Source organism: Melozone crissalis, unplaced genomic scaffold (genome assembly GCF_028551555.1).
Source record: "Melozone crissalis strain CALT ecotype California unplaced genomic scaffold, PUWL_Pcris_2 ptg000019l_1, whole genome shotgun sequence".
Lineage (NCBI taxonomy): Eukaryota > Metazoa > Chordata > Aves > Passeriformes > Passerellidae > Melozone > Melozone crissalis.
Window position 1 is genome coordinate 8,481,038 of NW_026535797.1, and position 26,562 is coordinate 8,507,599.

General features: G+C 38.0%; 1 protein-coding gene across 1 annotated transcript; it reads right to left on the minus strand.

Annotated features, from left to right (window-relative positions):
* Window positions 1–577: 577 nt before the first annotated feature.
* NHLRC2 (NHL repeat containing 2) lies at window positions 578–26,508 on the minus strand. The gene is made up of 11 exons (XM_054277140.1): window positions 26,346–26,508; window positions 24,353–24,505; window positions 21,715–22,170; window positions 19,272–19,393; window positions 18,047–18,176; window positions 7,917–8,016; window positions 7,258–7,489; window positions 6,686–6,808; window positions 5,008–5,217; window positions 3,727–3,949; window positions 578–2,864 (listed from the first exon to the last, which is right to left on the minus strand). The coding sequence occupies exons 1-11, from the start codon at window positions 26,506–26,508 to the stop codon at window positions 2,599–2,601; spliced, it is 2,178 nt and encodes a 725-aa protein (XP_054133115.1). The 3' UTR covers window positions 578–2,598.
* Between the last annotated feature and the right edge of the window lie 54 nt (window positions 26,509–26,562).

Genomic DNA, 26,562 nt, shown 5'->3' on the forward strand with positions numbered 1-26,562 from the left:
GTGAACACAGACACTGAGCAAGGAGAGAACATTTAGATAGAAAATATAACTACAATATTGCTATTAGAAATTATACACTATAGTTAAATAAAGTGAGAATACAGTCTTTCTCCTACAGCAATACATTAAGTGAAAGTGTCAGATTTTTTATTTTTTTTATAATATTGGAGTATAGGCAGAATTTGATAAAGTGATCTAATTGAAATAGTAAAATATAAGGTCATTCTAGCTGGAAATTTCAGCTGGGGTTGTTCAGCCTGGAGAAGACTGGAGAGACCTTCTAGCACCTTCCAGTATCTGAAGGAGCTGCAAGAGCTGGACGGAGACTTTTGACAAGGGCATGTAGGGATAGAATTGGGGAATGAATTCAAACTGAAAAAGGCAGGTTTGGACTGAATATTGGGAAGGAATTCTTGACTGTGAGGGTGGTCAGACACTGGCACAGGCTCCCCAGATCCCTGGAAGTGTTCACCATCAGGCTGGGTGCAGCTCTGAGGAAGCTGCTCTAGTGGAAGGTGTCCCTGTCCATGGCAGGGGGGTGGAACAAGATGATCTCTCAGTCCCCTTCCAACCCAAACCATTCTATGATGGGACAAAGTGGAAGACAAAGATCCATCTGATGAATTCCATGTTCAGGGTGACTGTGACAGTTTGGTTCATTATTCTGAACTTCTGAACCTAATGCTTGTTTTTTTCAGAGAGCAACAGAAAATCTGCAGGCTATCTAGAAGCTGACTGAAGGTTTCCTGGCTGCTATCCAAAGGTAAACAGACAAACAAGGAATTGTGAAAGACTAAGCTTTTCTAAAGTGTAAAAAATAACAAATGCCCAAATCAGTTTCTTTATCTTCATCCTTCCAACAGCACTTCCCATCTGTGAACAAAGTAGCAAAGCTTTTTCACTCTTCAAAATGGCATGTGAGAATGGAGAGGCTTACCCAAAGGAGCTGAAACAGTGAATTAGGAAAGTTGCTTAAAAACCAAACACAAGAATAATAACATTTCAGCCCTTGCTTTGCTGACAGGTGAGATAACAACCATTTCTGGTGCCACAAAGAACTCTCAGACAGACTGGCATTTCAATGGAAGGAAGAACCACACCACTCCCTTAAAACAAAAGCCTATGGGTTCATGACCAACATTTCAGTCAGCCTTTAAGTAAGAAAAAGCAACAACAACTGATAGTGGGGATTTACTGACAGGTGTCAGGAGTAATTGTTTTAGAAAAGACTACATAAAAAAAATTCTTTCACTACTGCACTTTATAATATGTGTGACAGTACTACCTTTCAACTTAAAACAAAATCATCTCCTCAGAACTGATTATTATGAACAGAGCACAGGGCCTAACCCAATTACCCCTTAAGCATGATGGAAACTCTTCCAGTTCAAGTAATAAACTTACACCACCACTATCACCCTGCCCCTTCTTATTATGGCAAATTGAGGGAATTTTATTTGGAAAACATTTAACCACCAAGGGCAGAGTTTTGCAATAGAGTTTTAAAGCATCTTACTCAAAGATTAGGTTACCAGTGTTCTAGCAAAAGATCAGAAGCTCTAAACATGAATGTAAATAATCCATTATCAAGTATGCAATTCTGGTTCAGTGGCCACCATAACAAATCCCAGGACTAACAGTGACTTCAAAAGACTCTGACTCAGACTTCAAGAGTGCAATATTCTTCCTAATATTACATCTCTGCAACACAGAAGTCTTCACAATAGTCTTTGCAGAGAAATCATAAAAATGGGAGTGAATCACTCTGCTTGAAATGGATGACATTTAATTTTTGCAGTGTAGATATTCAACCATTACCTACCCCTTTCTATAAAATGTAAATTGGTATGCATCAGAAAAGCTCCAGCATGGCTTTGTGGAGGTTATTTTATATACATATGCACATTGCAGAGAGGCACATTCTTTGTTAAAAATCAGCATGAAATTCTTCTGCAGGAGCCTGAAGGTTTCCTTGCTCAGAAAATTCCCCATGAACCTTTGTTCCTCGTGTAAGGCGGTGACGTTGAGTTAAAGCAAAAAGCTCAGTTTGCATAAAACTAGAGCTGCACCTAGTTTAAGGTGTATTTTCAAAATACACATGTCACAAGTGTCATTACAGAAGAATAAGCAAGATACTTCTGTGATAGACTGGAAAAAGAATCTTCCTTTTGACATTCTATTAAATGCAATTAGGGCATAAAAGGAATTTTGAAGTGTTAGTCCAAAATGATCTATTCTAACACTATTTACAGTGCAAAGATCTTACAGTAACATCACAAAGTAACACCAGCTCTTTCATATGGACTCTAAAAATTGTTGCTCATTTCTTAAGACTGGCAGACATCCAGTGTGCTCACAATTGGCAACAGAGTCTATAGTATTACAAAGTTATTGCTGCTACTGTAATGTAAAGAAATGAGGTTGTGATGATAAATTTTCCTGTTAAGCTGTAGGAAAAACTACTTCATTTTACCAAGCAAATTATTTCTTAGCTTTGTCATAAGCTCCAGGAAAAAACAGAGCCAAGTTATCTATCTGTACTTTCTCCCACAGAAATGATGGATAGCAAAATAAAGTGTGAAATCAGCTGGCTTTGTGTTAGTTGGTTACAAAGGTGTGAATCAGTTCCACTTGGGCTGAGCTGCCCTGGTCAGTGCCAGAGAGCTGCAGGGGCTGCCTGAAGGACACTCCTGCCATCATACAGGCACTGCTACCTTTGCTGCAGTAGTAGAGGCACACTTTGATGGCCAGGGTGGCTTCAGCTGACACACAGCTCCCAGGCAACTGGAAGGGAATGACAGTTTGACAGGAAACATCCTTTATTTCTCCTGTCAGACACTGTCCTTGCAGCAACCAGGTGTTATCTGCAAAGGAAGAACAGATTTTATCATTAGGGTATTTAGCACCATGTCTGAAAGCTACAGAAAACACTAATTCTATCTATAGGACAACAAGGACTTTCCACATGAAACATTAGAAGAAATTTCCTTCCTGATTATTCCAGTTGTGAACAGAAAAAAAATAAAAAGTAATTTACAAATCAGTCATTTACAGATGGAGTGCTCCATGGCTTTGCATCAGCACTATAGGTATGTATATATATATATATATATATATATACACAGTATATCTTATTTAAATATAATGGAATTGAAGTTTCTCCTATACACTCTTTAAAGGATATTAAAATTTATTCTGATATGCACAAGCAAAACTTCTCAAATTAATGGCTACCATACAATTGCATCAGAGATCTAATAAACCAGGTAAGATATCTGCCATAAATGCATTAAACTGCAGGTAAAATGATGGCATTTCCAAACAGCAGTGTTGGTCTTATAGCTGGGTTGGTGCAATTTAGCAATGCTCAGGCAGATTGTTAGAATGAAACTTGAGCTTTACTTTGTTTAAATATCTGAGTGTATGTGAACTAAAAACCACTGTACACTACATACACCTAACTCATTGCATTGAGCCACAAAACAATGCAGCATGTATTAATCCAAGCAAAAAGCATTCTACCAGGTGTTTGGCTTTTTCAATCTTTGCACTCCAGCTGCTAAATGCATCAACTCTAAATATCAATGATTGCATCACAAGGTCAAACAGGAACACAGGATGGGGAGGGATGTCTTGACTCATCAGACTGAGCTCCCCTGCACTGCAGGATGTGCTGACACTTCCCATCCTAACCCATCCCACACCCCACCCTAACCAGGACTTTACCTTCTGCTGTGATAAACCAGGCACTGGGAGCTTCCTCATTCAGTTTGGAATCCAGAGGAAGAGTCAACTTTAATAAAAACTGAATTGTCTGGCCAGGAGCTACAGTCAGGGAAGGAAGTTCAATATTTGGTGCAGATTTAGGCAGTCTTGGCAGGTTTATTTTATCCTTTTGCACAGGCAGGTTATCTGGAACATCACATGCTTCTGGCTTCAGGATAGGCAACTATCAGTAGAAATCAAACAAAATACTTGTTTTTATTTTTATTATACTGAAAACAAATGGGCTTTCACAACACAATCACAGTTTCAAAGTAACACCATGGCTATTGACCTAAAACTTTGAGTGTGCAATACTATGACAAAATAGAAAAAAGAACAAAATGTTGTCTTTAGATGAAAAAAACCCTTATTAATCCAAATAAAAGCAACATTTACTATTAAAGCCATAAAAACCACAACTACTTTATAGTATCCCTTAATTTAATTTTTTTACAGCTGGATTACCTTTTTGCTTTAGGTAAACTGTAAGTGTATTTCCTCCTAATTCTGGTAATAAACTGCACCCTCCAGTAATAAAATCCAGGATTTTAACTAATGCACATTGCACAGTAAAATAGAAGAGAACTTCTCAGAAAAGCCACCAACATGTTACATGATATGACAATTTAAACACACATTGGAGACTGTATTATTAAGAAACATATAAGGAAACATTAGGATCATTATGTCATAAATATATGTATATATTAATTTCAAAAAATCATTAAGATACAGTGGCACTGTAAGGTGGACATGAGCACAGATTTGTTTGTTTACAATCAAATAAAGCTGTATTCCATTTTGACAGTGCTTTTGATTTGACAACTTGAAAGCCCTTTATACGTCTTGCTTTAAGTCACTGACTTCCCAAAATTGTTTCTTATAGTGTAATTTCACGGCTTGGTAATTGATTTCACTTCCTTTTTTACAAAATGCTCATGAAATGCCCTCCATGCTGAAAAACTGGGTGGTACATTTTAATGACTGATGTTTCTGTATTAACCTTTTCTAGAGGGTTGCCACTTTCTGTTTTCATGCAAAAGTTGTCTTTCTGCAGACTGAGGTTTTCAACAACTGTGCTAAAAGGCATTGCCCATTTCCCTGAGCATCACAAAACATCCTGTAGATACAGCTACTCTACCCAAAGTTAGTTGTCTCATTTTTATCACACTTGCTGAAGTCTGAAATAGTAATTTATAACAAGAAACACCACTATCAGTCTGTTTAGTAAGTATTACTTGCCATGGAAAGAATTTTTGTTTCCAAATCCAGCACTTTGATCTGATGATTATTTGTGTCTGCAACATACAGGAGGCGGCCGTTTTGTTCCACACACAAACCTCCAGGTTCATTGAAAGCTGACTGGGTAAAGCTGGAGCCAACAACATTGCCTGCTTCTCCTGTGCCTGCCAGGGTAGCACAGTTCTTCATCTTGGGATCCACAACCTTAATCTAAGACCAACAAAGACACAAAGAGCTTCTCTGAGAAAACCCAGCAGGATTCAGATGTTCTGGATTATCGCATGTCCCACATTTCCAGTAGCCAGCACTGCTTTTGGAGTGCCTCAGCTACCAGGTGAGCATCCTAGATGCTGTGTTATCACTCTTTTCCAAGTGACACGTCCCATCTTTCCCTCTCCCTACTCCCTCATGGACTCCACTTCTTCCTTTGGTCTTCATTCAGGGTTCCCTTCCATGATTTTGCATGTTCCTAACCTTCAGCTATAAAAGTATTCTGGATCACTTGTTTTTGTAATGTTTGCTGCCCTTCTAGAAACATTTGTAAAACAGTGAGAGCATAACAAAATTAGCCGGCTAACTTCTAGATTATTTTTCTTCTACAAATAGATGGAGTTTTTTTAAATAGCAAAAAAGTTTATAATGTTTTATACGAGATCTGAAAAAACTATAATTTACCTTAAAATTTCAATAAGCATTCAGTGTTATACACCTTACTCTTCAAATCAAACAGGTTACTTCTCTTTTAATGCATGTAGTCAGTGTACAGTTAAAAACCTTCTAGACAGGGATGCTTACATAACATCACATAAGAACAATCATGCAAAACAATGGCTCTTATCCCAGAGCTCCATAATACTTCTCAATGTAACCCACAATACTTCTCAAAACTTAGGTGGTTTTTCTAAGGGAAAAACCAGTCCTCTTGTCCTCTCAGTTTTAGCAAACCTGCAGTATTCCTGAATAAGCCCTTCTAAGCTCTTTTATTGTAGTTCAGCATCTTTGGGAAGGCACACAGAAAGTCTTTAGTCTGAACTGTAACTTTAAATTCACCTTCCTCAAGAGACCATCATATCAGCACAGAAGAATGTGACAGCAAAACAATGGTAAAGAGAAGGACCCAGAAGGGAAGGAAGGAAGGAAAGAAAGAGAACCCACAAAGGAACTTGTGTAATTCATTTCCTCAGTGTCGCAGACATTTTTCACAGAAATCTTTTCTTTCAGATTTCTGCATTTTCTGGGAAGCAGAAGCCCCAGAAGAGAATGTAAACAATTGTTATCAGCTGCTGTGGAATGCAATAAAATGCACCTGTGATTAGTTCATGTTCCATGTTTATAGTTGAGAGCAAATCACAGAGCAAGCTCTCTAGAACACAGGGACAGAGAATTCTCTTGTTTTTAGATTCTTTCTATTCTTAGCTTAGCTTAGCAGCATCTGCAACTTCTCTCTTTATTTCTATTTATTATAGTTATAATGTATTATATATCATATATCAATAAATCCAGCCTTCTAATCAAGAAACAAAATTCTCGTCTTTCTCTCACCCCAAGCGACCCACCCAGGTCGCTGTAATACCTCAGCTTAACTGGACCAAGCAAAAATCTGTCTATGTTACTAAAATAATTCTTTGCAGTAATAAAAATTTCCAAGTCTGTATATAACAAGTTACTACACACTTACCTTGTGATTATAGGAATCTGCCACATAAAGCAGCTGTCTTTTCTTGTCCCATGTTACTCCCAAGGGATGCTGCAGCTTTGCATTTATGCCTGCTCCATCCACATCACCAAAAGCAAACAAATTCTGAAAAATTATTTTATTTAATTAATAGATTTGATTATTCAGTGTGGACATGAATTTAAATGATTGTAATTAAACGGAAATTTATTGAATTAAAAAAAAAATGAAGACAATTTCAAAACAAAGATACTGAAACCTGGAAGTGTGGGTGCTAACCACAGAAATGGAAACTCTCACATCTAAGTTATAAATATGAATCCAGTTGATTTCATGACCACACAATGCTGAATCAAATTAGCTGTTTTAAGGATAAGAGAAATAATTTCTTATCTAAGGAGCAACAATCTGCACTACAACCTGAGCATCACAACTGCCACACATTTGCATTCCAAGCAGTGAAGTTAAATCAATGGCCACGGAAACTGATTTACCCTCTCACCCCAAAAGTGGTTCCTCCAGGTCAGGCTTGAGGAATATTAGTAGGGCAGTGTGGGGGAGTTTGAGGTGATTACCAATGGGTCTCTCTCTCCTCCTACAAGGTGCTTCACCGCCCCGTCCTGGAGCGAGACGGTTCTGACGGTGCTGCTCTCGCTGTCGGCCACGAACAGGCAGCTCCAGGGCTCCTCTGGGGCCAGGCACAGCCCCGAGGGCTGGGCAAAGCCTGCCTTGTGGGGGTAGGCATTGTTCCTGTTCTCCTCATTCCCACTGCCAGCAAAGCGAAGGCAGACTCCTTTCTTCAAGTCACTACAGGCAAAGAGCACCCAAATTCAGTCAGGAGTGTGAAACAGCTCAGACAAGATGCGTAAACAGAAGCTACAGAACAGGCACTTGTGAGTTATAAACCAGCTGTAATGCAGCAGTGAGGAATTACTCAATGCCTTTGGGCTTTTTTATCACCTCAGCACATCATTCATTACTAGGTAACTCAGCAAATGCAAGGAAAAATAACATAAAATTACATGAATGGACCTTATCAAGTCATAGCTGTATAGCTGAAGTAGCATCTTTCATTTCATTTAACAGTTGTGGGAAAAGGAGGCCGACTTTTAAGCACATAAGCCTTTAAACTAAATTAATTTCAGTTTAATTTGATTATCTCTCTCTTTGAGATTTGAAAGCTGTTTATCAAGGCAAGCAGCATTTTCACATTTCTCTTAGTACAGTTGCTTACCTTCCCTTTGGTAGTTTTCCCCCTTCCAACATCAGTGCCCATATCTGGTGAATGCCTGCCATTGCTATCCATAACACATCATCTTCCTGAGTCCCTGAAACTTTTAGAAAGGGACAGAGAACACCAGATTGAAAAAAATCACTTTGGAAATGTTTTATAACACAAAGAAATCATCAAACCAACCCCTCTGTCCCCCTGACCCCCTACTCATCTTCCCCATAGGGGAAAAAAATAAAACACAACCAAAAAAACAGAGCGAGAGACAGAGAGAGGATGTTTTTCATCTACCAAAACTTGCTATTTTTCTTCTTTTCTTCTTGCTATTTTATTCCCAGGGGTTTAAACATTGTGGTTTTAATATCCCTACCTGATAAAGGCAATGTTTCAAGTGAGATTTATTTTTTGCAACATTCTACTATTCTGTTTCACATGCTATTTTTGATTCATACCAGCCAAACAAGTACCTATCTTTGCTAAGCATGGTTTTGGGGGATACAATCTTAACTTTTTTTTTTTTTACTACACTAGTGACAAAATAAGATACTCCCAAAAAATCACAGGGAGTTGTTAACAAGTTTTGAAAGAAATAACTGTGGCAGTACCATTGTACATAATACACAAATGACATCATGTGTATCATGTACAATTATACACAAAGGACATCATGTTTTAAGCTAAGGGTAAATGATGCTTGCCCTGGAGAGCACCAACTGCAGTTTATTCAAACAGTAAATGTGACCTGGGCATTTCCTAATTTCCCCGGAAGTAACCACCCAATCTCCAAGTTGCTCTCCCTCAGCACACGTAAATGTGGTGTCACAAATGCAAGATGCAGACCTGTGGAACAGTGACCTTCTGATCAAGAAGTGTTCAAGCATGTGTCAAGCATCTATTTTTTTTCAACTTGAAGTATAAAACTACTATTCAGCAATCCAAACCCATAAATAACTACACAAATCTTGCCCAGATAAGACTTCACAAAGAAAATTATACAAGTGGAAACTGAAGATTATATTTGTATTCTATAGCTTTAAATGTAATCACAGTACAGCAGTAAGAAATGCATGAAGGCAGGTTGTGGAAGACAATGAAAAAGCTCCCAACAACCCAAAACCAAAAGAAATTTACTTATCATAGTCTGTCCTGAAAATCTTAAGGAACAGAAAGTTGACATTCAAAAACTGCATTAAAATGAAGACAGTATTATCTTTTTAATACTGTCTCATGTAGTTATAGACAACATCAACACATTTTTTCTAAATAAACATATTAGGTATTGGAATAACCACCAGCCACTCAACAGAAAAATACCTTCCAATTGCTTTGTATTCACATGAACTTGTAAAGCACTGTGCATCTCAGAGCTGTTCCTGAAAACAATCTCATGGATAATCCCCCACTCAGCCAAAACAGCTTGGAGTTTCAAAATAAAAGCAATGTTATGCAAAATGCCTGCAAGCATTTTAAATCTGACAAGTTAGACCAAAAAATGAAATTACCTCTAACTGAGATTCTGCCATTCTTCTTCTAATTCTAAATCTTTTCTACACTACAAACCACAAGAGGGGAAAAATGGCATCCTTCTTTCTTCAGAATTCATTTCTTTAAACTGTGAGCTCTCTTCAGAACAGTGTTGGTATGATTTTAGCAGAGTTTTTCTTCAGCATTTTCTGTTTCTTGCATAAATATACAAGTTCCCAAGACTGCTATCAAAGTAACTCTGGTGACTCTTCTCTGCACCTCCCTGTGGCTCTATGCTTTTACATAAACTAGAGCTTTAAAAATGAAATGCAAACTTGCAAAGTGCCTAAAAGCTTTTTCTGGATCCAAAAAGGTTTGCAAATTGAGTTGCAAAAGACACATTTTATAAATTACCAGAAATGCTACCAAAGTTGCAACAATGCCAAAATCATTCCAGTATAAAAAACAAAAACAACACCTCCCTGTCCCCATCACTTTTTGATTAGAGCTCATTTCTAAGAGATTTATAATGAGAAAAGAGATTATGAAATCATTTCACTCCTTCCTATATAGGAACTGCTCAGATTCAGGATTTTCTATTTCCATTATGCATATCTTGCACATTCAGATGTTACTATTCTAAGTATCACAGAATAAAAACTGTTAAATCATTGGTCTATTCAGAAAGTGAGCTTTTTTATCTTGCTATGTTATGCAATTCATTCTGAGTTATCTCAGAAAGTTCTGTTAATTATTTAATATTCACTTTATCCACCAATTAATTGAAGGGGTAAGACTTGAACTGAGTGCTGCTGAAAAATCTGTTCCATTCATCTATCCAGTTCTCTAACACCAGACTGAAAACTCTCCTGTGACAGCTAGATGTTGAAAAATTGAAAAGGCTCCTTACTCTAATTCTTCACCCAGCAAGACAAATGAAATCTGAGAAAAATGTATCGATATTAAATTCAAATTTTACTGGATATGTAAGATTGATAGAGAGAAGATCTCTTCTTCAACTAGAGAATAAGGCAGTAAAAATAAGTAAGAGCTCCATAACTGTCATAAATTTTAACAGAAATATTTTCTACTGAATGGCTGTTAGAACAAAGAGAATGGATGCAAGCATGGAAACAGCACAGACTCTTTGTGAAATTGTGAAAAATATGTTAGAGCTTTGATTTAAAAAAAATTACACAAACCTAGAAAAATAAAACTAATGCTACACAGCTAAGGTACTTTATCACACAATAGTCCTCTCATGGTTTAATACTTTATGTTCTGACACAAAAGGCAGAAACACTTTTTCTTTCATGACAGAACAGTTTGAGGACATCATCACTGTTATCCTTGTACAGTTCTCAGAGGAGAAGGGGGCCAGGGAGAGCCAGAATGCTAAAATTATGGTAATGCCATAATTATAATAATTCCATGAATGGAAACTATTTATTTCTAAAGAATTTATTATAAAACAACACGAGAGAAAAAAGCAATTCTCTTACATTTATTCAATTAAGCACCACATTCCAACTCATCTTGAGCTGTTTTAAAAATGCAGAGTAGTTTCTCCTTATTAGGGGATGTGCTTTCTTATCTGAGCTGTGCCTGCATCCAAGGGAGGTATGGCTTGCAAATGGGAGATCCTTGTGCTACAAACATTCACTAACAGTGACCCACAGCTCTGAGTGCACAAACATTCCCCAGGAGATGAAGCCTCAGTCACTGTTCAGTGCTGCAGCTCCTCAATCTGCTTCTGCTGTGCCTGTGCTAAGAACTCACAGTGCTGTCTGTACACAGGCACATCTTCAAACACAGAACACTGCTGACCATTACTGGTGAGTCAATCTGATGCACAGAAATTACTTTGTTTGGCACCAGGCATGAGCAGTGTCTGTTTGAAGGGATTCCATTCCCAGGACTACCCACACTTTCAGCCTCTCTCTCTGGGACTGCATGCTTTCTTCCAGTCTGGGAAATAAAAGCCTGGGAATCAAAGTTACATTTTGTGGCTGGCACCACTGACATTTTCTAAATAGACCCAAGTCTGAAAATATTATTCCTGTCTACTAATTTTATCTTTGAAGAAATAAAAAGAACCAAGGAAGAAGTCTGTTGGTATAATCATCCTCTGCAAATTCAAGGAGCAAAAGGGGCTACACAACACACCCTGCAGTTCACAGACAGGCACATGCACAGTGAATGCACATCTCACCTGCTCTTCAGTCAGTGGAAGTTCAGCAAATTAAATGCAAATGTGACAGAAGAATAGAGAATCAGTGTTTGTCAGTGAGACACAAACAGCAAAGCTCCAAAGGAATGCTTTATCAGTGAAGCCTGGACTTTTCAAGTGCACATAACCCTTTTAGGATCACTAAAAATCAATTTTCTTCCTTTTTTTTTTTTTTTTTTTTGCTACCTGGCACTCTTTCACATAGTGTTGCATCACACAAATGGCACAACCCTCATGAAACAAAATGCTCCTGGAATTTTCCTCCTTAGTTAACATACCTTCCCTCTCATTAAGGGAAATCCTTGGATTTAGATACCAAGGGGGTTTCATACAGTGGAGATAATAGGGAGCTAGAAATTATGACTGTAATGAAGTGGTTTTTTATTTCTTTCCCAAGTTTTCTAACTCAGGTCTTCTAACTGTAACAGCAGTAAATATTTCAAAAACTCCCAAGCAGAAGAGATAGTATTTGCAAACATGAAAGAATAATTTTAGTGTTGGGATACATCATTGTAACTACAGAAGGAGCTAAGTCTGGTTTTACTGGTTTACACTAATGTGTTTTACTCATTCCTAATGAAGCACAGCAAACACACACACTTGAGGGTACTTCAGCACCACAGTCTCCCTGTACTTTCAACACCTGCATTCCATACTCAAAAGCATTTCCAGCCTCAAATGGTAACAGCTAAAAATGTGTCTCTTGACCCCAGCATGCCTGGCAAAGCCTCTCTAAGACTTGCTAAGAAGTGTATTTTCAGCAGTTCTGCATCCAAAATTAAGAACTGATACGCCAAGCATTCTTTAGAAATCTGATTTGTAGTTTAAGCTTCCTTATTGTGAACATAGATTTAATTAACAGAGTCAGACTATAGATTGTGGAACAAAGAGAATGAGATCCATCACTCCATGTACAAATACAACACTTTTTACAGAAGGCAGTTTCCAGTCATGGACTTCAAAACTATTCCAAGTTTGACACCAGCCAGGATGGCAACTCAGCTAAACCAACTGCTTCTTTTCTACTGCAGAAAGTAATCACTGTCACTATGCATTTTGTGAAGACATGGAGAAGTACAACTTGGAAAAATAGTCTGTCAAACTAAATTGAGTTAGATTACTGTTGAATATTCAGTCACTACTCCCATTATATCCTTACATCAAGACTTCAGCCTCTGTATGTCACAGGCATGTTTGTACCAAAATATTGACATAAGTACCTCATTTCTTAAGTTGTTTATCTAATGAACATGCAAAATACTAATTAATTTCGTTACTATTACTATTCAGCAATACTCATAAAGTCAAAATAAGACTGGGTAAGGTCCTGCTTCAGTGCAATCCTGACCTGTAACTTCCTAATTTCTTATTTCTCTAAAGACTTTTTCACCTAAAACAGTTCTTACACAGGAATAAAACCTTCACTTTACTTCACCTCTCTCTTTAATGAAGTTACTTTTTCTTTGAAACTCCAAGAATCAAAAATAAAAAAATAATGGCTATTTACAAGTACTTTAGGATCCAGTTTGAAATTCCAGGAATCTAAAATAAAAAATAATGGCTATTTACAAGTAATTTAGGATCTAGTTCAACAAGAAAATAAAGAGAATGCAGTTTTGTGTCAGTGATGTCTCTTACCAGGATTTTCTGTGGAACTGAACTTGTATAATGGCAAAGCCAAATGGGAAATCTTTGAGCTTGTACTTTGCACAGGAAACTGCTGAGGAGATGAGCAGGCCTTTTGCATTCAAAGTAAATCCACATTGCTACATCATGAAGTCATATCACATACACAACATATCTTTGGAAGAATTCTAGCTTTGCTTTGTCCAGGGAAATGATTCCAAATTAAAGCCTGATGATAGCAAAAGCAGCTCTTTTATTTTCAGCTATTACCCAGGAAAATTCCTTCCACAGGACAGTGACAGCCACAGCCTCAATGACAGAATGAGACCAGATTAGAAGGAAAAACGGTGACATGTAGAAGAAAACATCCTCTCAAGATACAGACAGTTCAGACATAAACACCTCATGTAAGATCTGAGCTCAAGCAGGAAATGCTAATTGCTTACTGCTTAAGTGATTTTTAATTTTTTTTTAACATTATGAAAGAATCACCATGAGTAATACAGGGGAAAAAAAAGTGTTTGCTCTGGAATGCAGTGGTACCAAACAACCCTCTAGCAGAAACACAGAGAAGGAGGAAAAATGTCTTACATACTTTTGCCTTTTAAGGGCTATAAAAATTGCACCAGTATGATAAGGTACTGTACTTTCATTTAAATCCTATCTACATAATACTTAAAATGATGTAAAAAATTCCAATAAATTTACTGAAAGCATGGTCAATACTGTACTTGGGGAGTTTCTATAAATGGATTCCAATCATGCAGTTTAAGACCAGGTTTTGGAATGTGAAACACATGGTTATGTCACCAAGCACAGGTCATTGTCCTGCTCCTTCCAGCAAGAATGCAGCTATCAAGAACATTTCATGCTCAAATCAACTGTGCATTAAAGTATCACTTGCTTTCAACACCCACTAAATAAAAATAGAAGGGCACAACAGAGAAAGCTAAAAAAGCACACAGTAATTTTGTAATGTATTTTTAAGCTGCTGTCCCTCCTCTTCTACTTCCCACACAATCTATATCAATGCAAATTTCAGCACCAACCTCAGCAAAGCCAGAATTTAATCCATGGAGTTCATTCAAGAATTTTAACAGGAGGGTAAAACACAAGCTCAGTGGCCACAACTAAAGAAATAAAAAAGATGACAAGGAAGAATACACTGTGAATCCTACCATCTGTTTTGTCTCCATTAACTCCCTTGCCTCAAAAGGAGACATTTGTGCCAAATTTGGTTTAAATGGGGTTTCACACTCACTTCATCTCTGTCTCAGATTTCAGCATCTGTACAGAACAGGGCAACAAAAGCCTACTTAGGAAAATACTATGTGGATATTTAAAAGAATGCTACATAGCATAAGTTCTGAATATTAACTTATCCACCTCCTCAAAGTTTCTCTCAGTATTTTCCATTTCTCAGCCACCTACATATAAAGGTTTTAAAGAAAAAAATTTTTTTTTCAGTTGGTCAATACATACTCTAAGCTGTATATAGGAGTAAACTCAAGAACTGTCAGTGATAGAGGAAAAACCTTTCTCTTAAAAGATTGCCATCTTTCCCCTTGGAGGCTTTGAAGAAGGTCAGCATAAGCTGTTTAATACTATCTAGTTTAGTACATAACTTGCTTAAACATTTCAACTTCCTTTTTCTCCTTTTCATGTTCTGGATAGCACAGCTTTGGACACTGAAAGGAAACTCCCAGAAGTATCCCTTGTTTAAAAACGATACAATCCATATTTAAATAAACAACTATAAATCTATCTTCTGAAACTGTAGTTTAACATGCATAGAACTAAGGAAAATGGGAAGGTATGGTGTTATTTCCCACATGCCACAGCAGTTAACACAAAAATCAAACTTTTAAAATTTGTAATAACGAACCTACATTTGTTGAAGTGCATGTTAACCCCTACAACTTGCACAGAAGGATATAAGCATATGTAAAAAAAAGGACACTGCTGTGTGGGTGCAAACAAGAGTAATTTTTGAAACTCTCATAAATTATTTCATCCATCCAAGTGCCTGAACAGACCCTGGCAGAGCAGTTTTAATGTTCTGACAGCAGGGTATAAGCTTGTAGGACAGCACTGTGAGAGGCACAAATGCACTCTGTGCTGTACTGCAGGCAGCAGAAGATCCCACAATGCCCAAGCAGGCTGCAACTCAACTTTGCAGTTTGCAACTCAACAATGCAACCTTGGCAAACCCTGCTGCATTTCTGCAAACTACTTTGATGTCTGGTAACAAACTTAAAGAAGTCACCGTAGCTTATGACAGTAAAAAAGCTTGCTAGACAGGCACTGCAGCCCTGGTTCCTCATGCTCTGAGACAGATTCCTGTTAACATTCCATTCAATATAACTCTGCATTTTTACAACTCTCTCCAGTTGTAATTTTCTAAAGAATTTTAGAATTTATTGATTTACAGTATTGTAAAATATACATACTATTACAGTAATGTATATTTTCCCCTGTTTTATCTATTAGGCTTGTTACCCTCTCAAAAAATAAATTAATTGATTTAATCTCTGCTTAACTGACAGCTTCTATTATATTTTGTGGCAATCTAAATAGCAAGCTGACTAGTAGGTTCTAATTGAATATGAAAAAAACCGCACAGGTCTGAATAAAGTGCATTCAGATCTGATTTCTATGCAAATGCTCATTAAAATTCAGCAGTGTTGAACAGTACAGATGACTAACCCTCTACAGGTGACTAACTCAGTAAATACTATGTTCATGTTGATAACAATTATCATATCAATTAACATTTAACAAGCAGAGCTCTCAAAACTAAAAAAAAATCATCATATATTTGACTACTGACAGAAGCAGAAGACAGCATCATGAAAAATTAAAAGTAAAATTATAGGATACTTTGAATAGTTCTGTTAACCAGCTCAAGTTTCTGAAGCACTGATCAGTTATTAGTCCCCACTGCTGATCTGTGAAACAGCTCTGCAATAACATCCCACAGGGATCAGCTTTCTGGTTCAAGAGCTCTTGAAAATGACACCATCCAGCCACACAAGTCTCCTGGTTCACAAAAGGAAAATCAGATTGTACAAAATTCAGTAAAACTCATGCCTGCATTAGCAGCAGCCCATATCTAGTGAGATTCTGTTGCAGGTGCTTCTCCTTGCCCTTCCAAGTAGGATTCCATGTGCTTAACACAGACTGGAAGGTTGCTGACCAGACCTTTGAAAAAAGGTGCTTTTTTGTTGTACAAGACATGTTAATGGAAGTGTTAAATCTGGAAACACATCCCAGTTGCTCAAGTGCCCAAGGCTGCAGGTTGTACTCTGTTTATACTGACAATGTATAGACCAGAAGACTCTACCCTACGAGCATTTCTGAAGCAGCTTCATGAACCTGTTGGACCAAGGCCAGAGGAGGCCACAAGGATGATTTGAGAGCTGGAGCAGCACCTCTGCTATGGAGACAGGCTGAAAGAGTTGAGTTGTTCAGCCTGGAGAAGACTCTGAGGAGACCTTAGAGCACCTTCCAGTACATAAAGGGGCCAAACAAGAACTGCAGAGGGATTTTTGATAAGGGCATGTAGTGATAGGACAAGGGGAAATGGCTTCAACCTGACAAAGGGCAGATTTACATTAGAAATTAGGAAGAAATTCTTGACTGGGAGGCTGGTGAGGAATTGGCACTGGTTGCCCAGGAAAGCTGTGGATGCCCCATCCCTGGAATTGTTCAAGACCAGGCTGGATGAGACTTTGAGCAACCTGGTCTAATGGAAGATGTCCCTGCTGATCACAGAAGGGCAGGAAAAATGGTCTTTAAAGTCCCCTCTAACCCAAACCATTCTGTGATTCTAGGTTCCCTCACAATTCAGTGTATTTTCCTCCCCCATATCTGACACAAGATTTTAACAAATGCTTCCACGTCAGCAAAATGTTACTAAACCTGCAAAGCACCTCTAATATTAAGATATTAGAGATAAATCATGCTCCTTCCCCACCCCATTCTTCTGCAGACAAAAGAAATTCCAATACTGGAAGTCAAATTTTCATGTCTGAAATACCCATCTAAGGGTTTTATGCCACATCAAAGCATTGTTCTGTCATTGTTCATAAACTGGCATCTGCAACTTCTAAATTAGACTGAAATGCAAACATGAGAAAACTGTGCTTCAACTCCCAGTCAGTAACACTGAAAACATGGCAGCTATGAGATGCCAGGCTCAGGGGTGTGTTAAGTGAATTGGGAAAGAAAGCTACTTAAGTCCTCAGAAGTTGGTTCTTGCATCCTATTATGCAAAGATTTATTTTACCTCCTGATGCTTGCATGGTTTGTGCTAAGGTATTCCTCTCCTGTCTGACTGACTCTATAGTGATCTTGAGCCTAATGATTTTATGTTACCTAAACAGGAATAAACAGAGGTCCCCAATAAAATTATTTTTACTTCCTAAACTCAAATATTTACAAGTGGTCGGACATGTCTGTGTAGTCAAGGAAAGGAACTTTTAGACAATACTCACTTCCTGTAAAATGTACCTGCTTCTGAAGTGATCCTGGCTTAAGGCACTGGCCTAACAAAAGCATCATTATTTCCTCCTGTGTTTGGATCCAGTAACTACATAACTTGACACAAAAGAATTTTTCTTGCATCAAGTAACACTTCAGGATCCAAAGCAGAATTGCAGTTACCATTTGCAACAGAAACTATTGTGTTTTAGACTGAGTTTTACAGTAAATCTTTACTTCTTCTGTCTCAAATTAATACCAAAACAGGAAAACATTTAGTAAACAGTCACATGTGTAAATCTGAGATGTTAAAGCTCAACTGATACAGTACTTGAACTTCCAAAGGTCACATCCCATGGAGAGCTGATGGGCTGCTCTTCTCCTTTTGCTCCACCTTCCTTATCAACACCTTGTACCCCAATGCCTGCTACAGTGGTCACCACCTGCAACTCCAGGTCAATCTGTGGGAAGCACATTGACACATTAAATGAATGTATGAAATTAACTTGACCAAAGTTACAGATAACTTGAGATAGATGTCAAAACCAGAGAAATCCTAACAAATATCAGGGATTTGTTTGGGTTTTTTCAGGGAAATAATTAATTTTACCACAATGCTTGCTGATGGACAGGAGTATGGAGGTGGGGAAGCAGCAGGCAGGATGAAAAACATGTACATGGAATTCTATTCCATGTGCAACAAAAATTAACACTGCTCTGTCAGCATTTGCTCAACAGCTGTAGAAGAAATCATCACAAATTTCTGGATAAATACTTAGATAAACAATGCATATGGTTTTTAAATTTTAAATTTATATAGGAATGTGACATAAAACCTCACATACTGTAACAGTACTTCCTATCTCCATATAAAATAATCTGTACAAAGGCATCTCAGATGCATTAAGGGTGCACCTCCTCTGATCACAAATGGGATATTGGTGAGGACCCAAGTCCAAGGTCTTCTGAGATGCACACAACACTTTAAATAATAAGGCAGTATTATATTGCATCACCAAACTTACCTTCTGATTATCCTAAATTTAACCTAACCTAATGTAAGATCCAATTCCTACATGCTAAAACTTTGCAAGTGTTTCATCAGAAAGAAAACACTTGCAGCCAGTTCTGGGCACTTAGCTGCATTTGAGAGCCAAGGGAAGTTTGGATATTCACTGCACCACAGCACTACAATAACTGTAGATAAGAATCTGATACTACTGGAAGTGAAACAAAACCAGTTTTTGCTTCCAGTACTAAGAATAGAAGTTTCTCAAAACAGGAAAGTAAGAGTGACTAGGAAAAAAAAATAAACTAAAAGCAAAACCCTGTTATGCTCTAAGGAATAAACCACCTCATCTGCATTTGAAAGGAAGCACAAAAATATATGTAGCCCTTAAAAAAACCCTGCACAACACCAATTCTTAATAAGATAGTGGACCAAATTTCCTTTCTGATGTTATTTGGAGAGTAATTCATGTGGTGTAAATTTTCACCTGTGTAAATAGAATACAGTAAAAGAGATTAAACTTTGAATTTCCTTATGGAAAATTTACCTTTCTAATTAGGTGATTTTCTGTATCAGCTACATAAATAACATTGTTTTTTATAGCAATTCCTTGTGGTGAGTTGAAAGCTGCCTCTGAAAATCCTCCATCTCTGCTTCCACTGTTTGGACCTATAAATAAAACACAGCAAACTCAAAAGTAATTTTTGAAAAAAGTCACTTTAAAAATAAAGTGCACACACTTAAACCTCTAGGTGAATTACATATTCCAGGAGCTGCTTTCACAGCAGCCCCTTATTTTATATTATTACTATTTGGTGTAGTCTCATTTTAGTCACTGTGCTATGTAATCAAAATAGCCTGGTGCTATTAAGCTCTGAACTTATTCTGCACAAGTCCTCTGCTTTTTTAAGCTCATATTTTAAAAAGAAGTCTTAATAGGGTTCTAAATTGTTCTAGAGGAGTCCTAACAGGGCTCTAAATTGCATTAAAAAGCAACAGCAACAATGGAAGACAGAAATAAAAAACAACAGTTTTTTTTATTTTTATTCTTGACTACATCAAAGCAAGCCAACAGGGAAATAAACTCCAAAGCTCAACTCCATATCATTGGTTTAGATTTTGGTGTAATCACAAATGAAACTAATATTTGATTAGCAACATTTTCTCATTAAGAGAACTAATTAGGGAAAAGATGCTATGGAACTAATTACACAAAAGAACACTAAGAATGATGGAGTGGCATTTTTCTGCATACAACAGCCAGGAAATAGAAAGGAACACAGCCTGAAGGTAAGCACTGTACTTCAGAGGAGGCAGCAGTTAAAGTGCATTAGCAGGATGTGTCAGCAGAGGACATTTAGGTATGAGTTACGTGTGTACCAGGATTTATGATGCAAATAACAATTTCAACCTTTGTGCATGCCCACATTTATTACCGCTTTATCAACTTCATTACATTATTTTCTGCTCACTGAATCATTTAACTGAGTCACTGAAACACACAAACTTTTACAACCTCCTGTCAGAAATCAATTCAGACCTTATCAGACACACAGGACTGAAGCACTGCTGTGTCAGATTCCTGTCAGATTCCAGCAGCTCCCCTTTAAGTGTGAGGGTGCACATTCCCAGGGAAGGGAATAGCACACAATGCCACAGGAAGGAAGGCACCAGTTTGGAGCTTAGGACACTCCTGAATTCCTGTTTAATGACTGCCCAGAACACTGAAGTGTAGCTTGCAGGCAGAGACTTATTCTCACATATCAAGCAGAAATTCTCTCATATTTGTTGTAAGAAGTTCTGTTTGCACATCCTACAGGAGAAGGGTATTTAGACTAATGCCTTAATGATAAATCAGGTTAACTTGGATAAATAGCCTGTCTAGACAATGCAGTGTTACTTCAAATAGCAAGAGAATTTTTCGTCCTTTCTTTAAACAGAAGAGTATTTTATGGGATTTGTAGGATCCTGCCCTGGGGCAGGCATTAGTCAATTCCAGACCAAGTAATATAGGACACATCAGCACACTGTTCCTGATCCTGAGACATAAACAAACCATTGTTTTCAATAATCTGAGGACTCAACTGCTTCCTAAATCTGTCTGTTTTGGTTGTCCTAACAGTTACATCCTTGCTGCACTAAGATCTAACTGACCATTTTAATAGGTTTAAAAAAAGAACAATTTCATTTGTGAAAGAGTAAAGCATACAAAGTGTATGCAAATTGTCTTCATTTGCATTGTAAAAAAAAATTGTTATTTCACAAAAGCAACTATGGATGTTAGTTTTCGAGAGCTGAGATGTAACTTATATAAAATTTGTAACAAATGTAACTAAATTTAAAATATTTTCACTGTTTTCATAACTTATGTATACATTATCATCTCAGATTTGACGAGAAGGCCTTTTTATATGTACTAAGGCAACTGCATTCTTAGGTGCCTGTGCACTTACTGGAATGCCACTGTTCTTAGTAATCCTCCTCTGCTTTTGAAACCAGAGGACATCCTAAACAGGAATGTTCTTCCATTGAAAAAACTCAATAACCAAACAAAAAACACACCTGAAAAACCTCTTCTCACACCACCATCACAATTCAAAATTCACTTCTATTGGAAAGGGAGGCATTACAGTCTGTGGTCTTTTCCCTACCCTGCTGCTTGATGTGGATGTATATCCACAACTCCTTCCCAGGAATACAAAGTGCATTTTTGTAATTCATATTGGACATCACATGAAAACATGAACTTTAGTCAATGAAGCAATGAAAAACAATTAGGCATCTCTGACAGTTGCATTAACAGTCTCCCACTGATGGTCTTACACCACATCCCCCCAAATCAAGTAAAAGTGATTTTAGTACAAAACAAAATTCTGGCAATGCTTACAACCTGCCATGCCCTGTAGGAAAAGAATCAGCCAGGAGACACAGCAAACAGCCTCTACTCCCAAACTGAAATTGCTATAATAAACTTACAGGTATGTCCTTACCTCCAATAGTGTGCAGAATTTGTCCATTTTTCCGAGTAACCAAAATCCTGTGGTGCCCAGTGTCTGCTATGACCAACCTTCCTCCTGAATCATCTACAGTCACTTTGCCAGGAAACAGCAGAGGAGAAGGTGGAAGGGAGTCTCTGTACAGCTTTATCCCAATGCTGTTGTCTTTGATTTGTCCTCTTTCCTTGTAGAATTTCAGTGTTATAGAAGTAAATAAGAACAATTTCTCTCTGTGCCCCTCTCCAACAAGAGAGAACAGCATATTCCCACGAGGCCCAAGAATGACCAGGGTTGGCCAGCAGGACACTTCCAGCTCGTGCCACAGTGTTGCATCTGCATCATTTACTACAGGGTGGACAATATTGTACCTCAGAACAGCACTTTTAATGTTATCCAGGACTTTTTCATTTGGGAATTTTGCTGAATGGACACCAACAATAACAAGACCATCTGCAAAGAAAAATGAAGTTGTGCCACTGAAATGTATTTAAATATATATAATAATTAAGAAAAAAGGAAAAAGGAAAAATGAACCACAGTTATCTCATAATCTGACTGATTGCTTCCCAGAAGGAGAGAGGATTTGAACAAACAGAAAGCAATCACATTATAGGAATATAGATAGTTATGTATAGAAAATACTGAAATTCAGAAGTAACTATTAGGTACAATTACCAAATTTTAGGACCATTACTTCCCCAGCTGGCTGACATGAATTGTTCTCAGCTCCTGAACATCTATATATTAAGCTAGAAAATACTTTCAAAATAATTGTGGGTAAGTTGTAGCTGTTCAACTGATACTTAGGACACCTCTTTGTCTTCTAATTCCTGTATACAATCAGAATGTTTTAGAAAATTCTTCTTCACAGTTAACTAGAAGCCACAAAAATAACACCAAATCTTGGAATTCCAGAATTACCTGGACATATCTGCTTCTGGATAAATAGTTAAAGATATAATGAATAGGCCTCCAAAATCAATACAGTATTCAGTGTTTCAAATAAAAATGGCAGCACTGACAACTATGACAAAATGACAAACAACACTCATTACAAACAAGGTAGGCTTAATATAACAATTTCACAATGAAAAATTAAAAATTCATTATAACTGATACAGTCTTATCAACTCTATTGGAACAGAATGTTGCAGTATCAGACAGCTGAAGTTGTGCAATCTGCTGAAATCTAAAAAGCAGGTCAAATATTTTAACTGTGAAGGGATCAGCACCAGTGCTTGTATCTGTCCTTCAAAAACATCATTTAAGCCAGAAAGACAATTCTATAGTCAACACCTGAACAGCACAAGTAAGGTAGAACATCCTCTCATGAGGAACACTGCTGTGGAAATGATGGATGCAATGCTCAGAAATAACAATATACACTCCATTTAAAACACTTGCTTTCAAGGATTATAGCAGAGCACAACACTGGATTTATGCCAAGCTATTTCTGAATATTAAAAAGTACTTCCTCTTATAGAAGTAATTTCTGGACTGCTGATAACATGAACTGAATATGCACTGGGGTTTAAAATAACTTTCTGAATGCCACTTGAAACACAGAAATAGCACCAGTGAAGATAGCAGTGAGAGCATATCAGATAAAGATGCTGAGAGACATTCAATCCTATGGAAAGCAGTCTTCACTTTGAAACAGATCTCCTGAACTTCCAGACAATAGAGCCATGGCACATGTGCTATAACATTTATAATGATTTAGGATCACTCTAACATTACAGCCTCCTGTGCTTAAACTTCTCTCTGGTGATCACCCAGCTGAAGTTTCAACACGCTCCATGCAAGGGCATTTGAACAAATCAGAAACAGCAATGGAGAATCAAACATTATAATGTTATTTATTACATATATATTGTATTTAATACAATATTTCAGAACTGAAAGTAACTCTGTTCTTCATCTCCCTGTTCAGCCAATTAAAATATCCCAGATAAGTGAGCAGCTGACACACTCTGTGTAAGACTCCAGCTTATCTCTGACAAGCCATCATGACAAGACACTGCATTCCAAACAGAAATTACCCTTCATTTTTATTCAGTCAGAGTGAGAGAGTGATCTCGTTTCAGATGTGACTTTAAAGACCATAATTCCCTCTCTAGAATAAAGGGCTATTAATGGTACACAACATGACGCCAGTAACCAAAAAAAAATTCTACATTAAGCTTACATATTTTGTTATTCCAGTTCCAATGGAAAAAACCAGTGATCTACATCCTATTCTACCACCTGTCTATATCCACTCTATCACCTTCACTATATTCTTCTCAGAGCTAGTTCCTCCATGAAGGAAAGAAAGTTACCTTTCTTTGAGCCTGTATTTCACATTCTTGAGTAGCTTTTTGAGAGTCACCTTATTTATAGAGGCATCACATTTGGGCTTTAAGCTCATATCCTGTTTGCCTAACTACACAGACACTTCATTTAACCCATTTAAAAATGTGATGGAAGTACACATAGTCACCTTTTTTAGGCTACTTAAAAGATTAGAAGACATTTTTAGACACCCCTGAAACACTGCCAGCAGTTCAGTAACCAGCAACAAAGTGACTCAGCTCCTCAGCCTGCAACAGTGCCAGGAAATTCTGCTCTGAGCCAGCCAAAGCACTTTTACCTTTATCACAGTACTGGTGCTCTAAGGCATGGAGGTCAGGCAGCAGGTGCAAGCAATTGATGCAGCAGTAAGTGAAGAAATCCAACACCACAACTTTTCCACAAAGGTCTTTGTGGAGAGAAATAGGACCTTCAGTGTTTAACCATTGCAGATCTGGAATTCAGAGAACAGTGACAGGCAGTTAGGGGAAGGGGAGGGAAAGGCACCAACACCACACAATGTTCCTGGTACTTTTAACCTAAACACAAAATTAAAAACAAAAAAGAAAGAAAAAAAAGGTAGAAAAGCAAACAAAAGGTCTTTTATTTATGCAACTCACCCTTATGTTCCCCAATTTTTCATATTTAGTAAATGAAAATATTATCAATAAGATTCATTGTAATATGAAAGTCTAGTTTGTATTTTTATATCAGCACTTTTTAATTGAAAGAACATGTAAGCCTCAGAAAAAATTTCATACATTTTAAAACATGATCTACATTATCCAACCCCCAACAATGCCATTTGGGTAACAATCAATTATTTAAAACTCACAAAAAAACTACTAACAGTTTAAAAGTGTTAAACTCTTAATGATTTTTTCCAACAGTTCTGTAAAGAACTGATTTCAGAGATCACTGGAATATTCTTGTGCTTATAACTTTGATCTTGATTTTCAAAGGTGTCAGTTAATTCTGTCACATGGGAAGAAAGACAACTTTTTCAGATACACACAACAGTACTCCTGGTACTTTAAACACTTGACATGAAACATGAAAACATTCTTCCCTCCTCTGATCCCATTACAGGTATCAAGATAAGGAATAAATATCTATAATGTGGTCTGCCAGTATTATCTCTTAGCTTTTCTGAAAATTATAGAGGGAAAAGACAGTTATGATAAAATGCAAAGCAAACTACTTCTTGAACTTTCACTTTTGACAGCTTCAGAAAATAAACTCTTACAGCTCCAGAAGCTATTCCTACTCAAGTCAGCAGGAGGCTTGTTTTGTGTTTCACTAAGAGGAGGACTGTTCTCTATCTCTATATATTTATCAACATAAATGGATACACACACGATTAGCTTTGGTGAGAATAATGAGAATATTTCAAGTATATGCATTACTCCCACAGTGTGGGAGCTTTGCTGTTCACTTTTCAAAAGAAAAGGGTAGTTTATATATTTTACATAATTTCTCCCCTTTTCACTAAAATTAAAATACCTTTCATAGCTACGGGCTTCTTATTGGAGTTCTTTTTAGAGGAGACACTAAGCCTTGAGAGAACACTGAAACAACACTAATGGCAAAAGCTAAAATTCAATTCAGGGCCCCAAATTTAGACGGAGAGAGCGTTCCTTTTTGCTCCACAGGTTAAAATGTGTAATTCATTCCCGTATGTGTGATTTTAATCCTGAAGCTCACCTCCTGAGCTGCCTTGCCGTGTGATGTGAGCTCCCACAGCTGCAGGGAGCCTCACAAAGGTTACAAAGACCCTGAGCAGGACCTGCAAGATCTTACATCTGGATTTCCCCCTTGCCACAAGGAGAGACAGAAATGTGTGAGAGGGGCAAACCACCGAAGAATGACATCTCCAGCACAGTTTGTATTACCCAGGGTATGAAAATTGACAAGCGCTAAGTCATGGAGAGAGAGCAGGGGAACATTCTCAGGGATGCTCCGGGAAACCAAGAGAGCTCACAGAACGCACGGAGATTTAACAAGGTTCTCACTGTGACCACAGGCGACAGATAGAAATTCACAGCACAGATGGGAACAGATTTAGAAGAGCGCCTTTACAAAACGTGTTTTTTTAGCCAGTACCACGGAGAGGATGTTTAAAGGGGTTCTTTTGCCTTGCCCTTCGCTCCTGGAGTGACAATTCCTGTATTTCAGGTGTCACTTAACCAGCGGCTCCCGGGGCCGGCCCTGCCCGGCCTCGCAGGCAGCGGCAGCTCCAGGCAAAGCCCACACGGGGAGAGCCCCCCCGGCCCCGCCCGGGCCGCGCCACCCACCTCCGCCGAGCTCGGGCACCGTCAGGTCCCGCTCGCGGCTGTCCATTTTCTTCAGGTACTGGTAGACCAGGTTCTCCTTCTCCTGGGCGGTGTCGGCGTCGAGCAGCGCGTACTCGAGCTGTGTCTGGGCGGGCAGGAGCCCCGCCAGCCCGCCCGCCGCCATCGCCGCACCCGGGCGCTGTTTACCGGTCTGGCGCTTCACCGCCGCACATTCGGC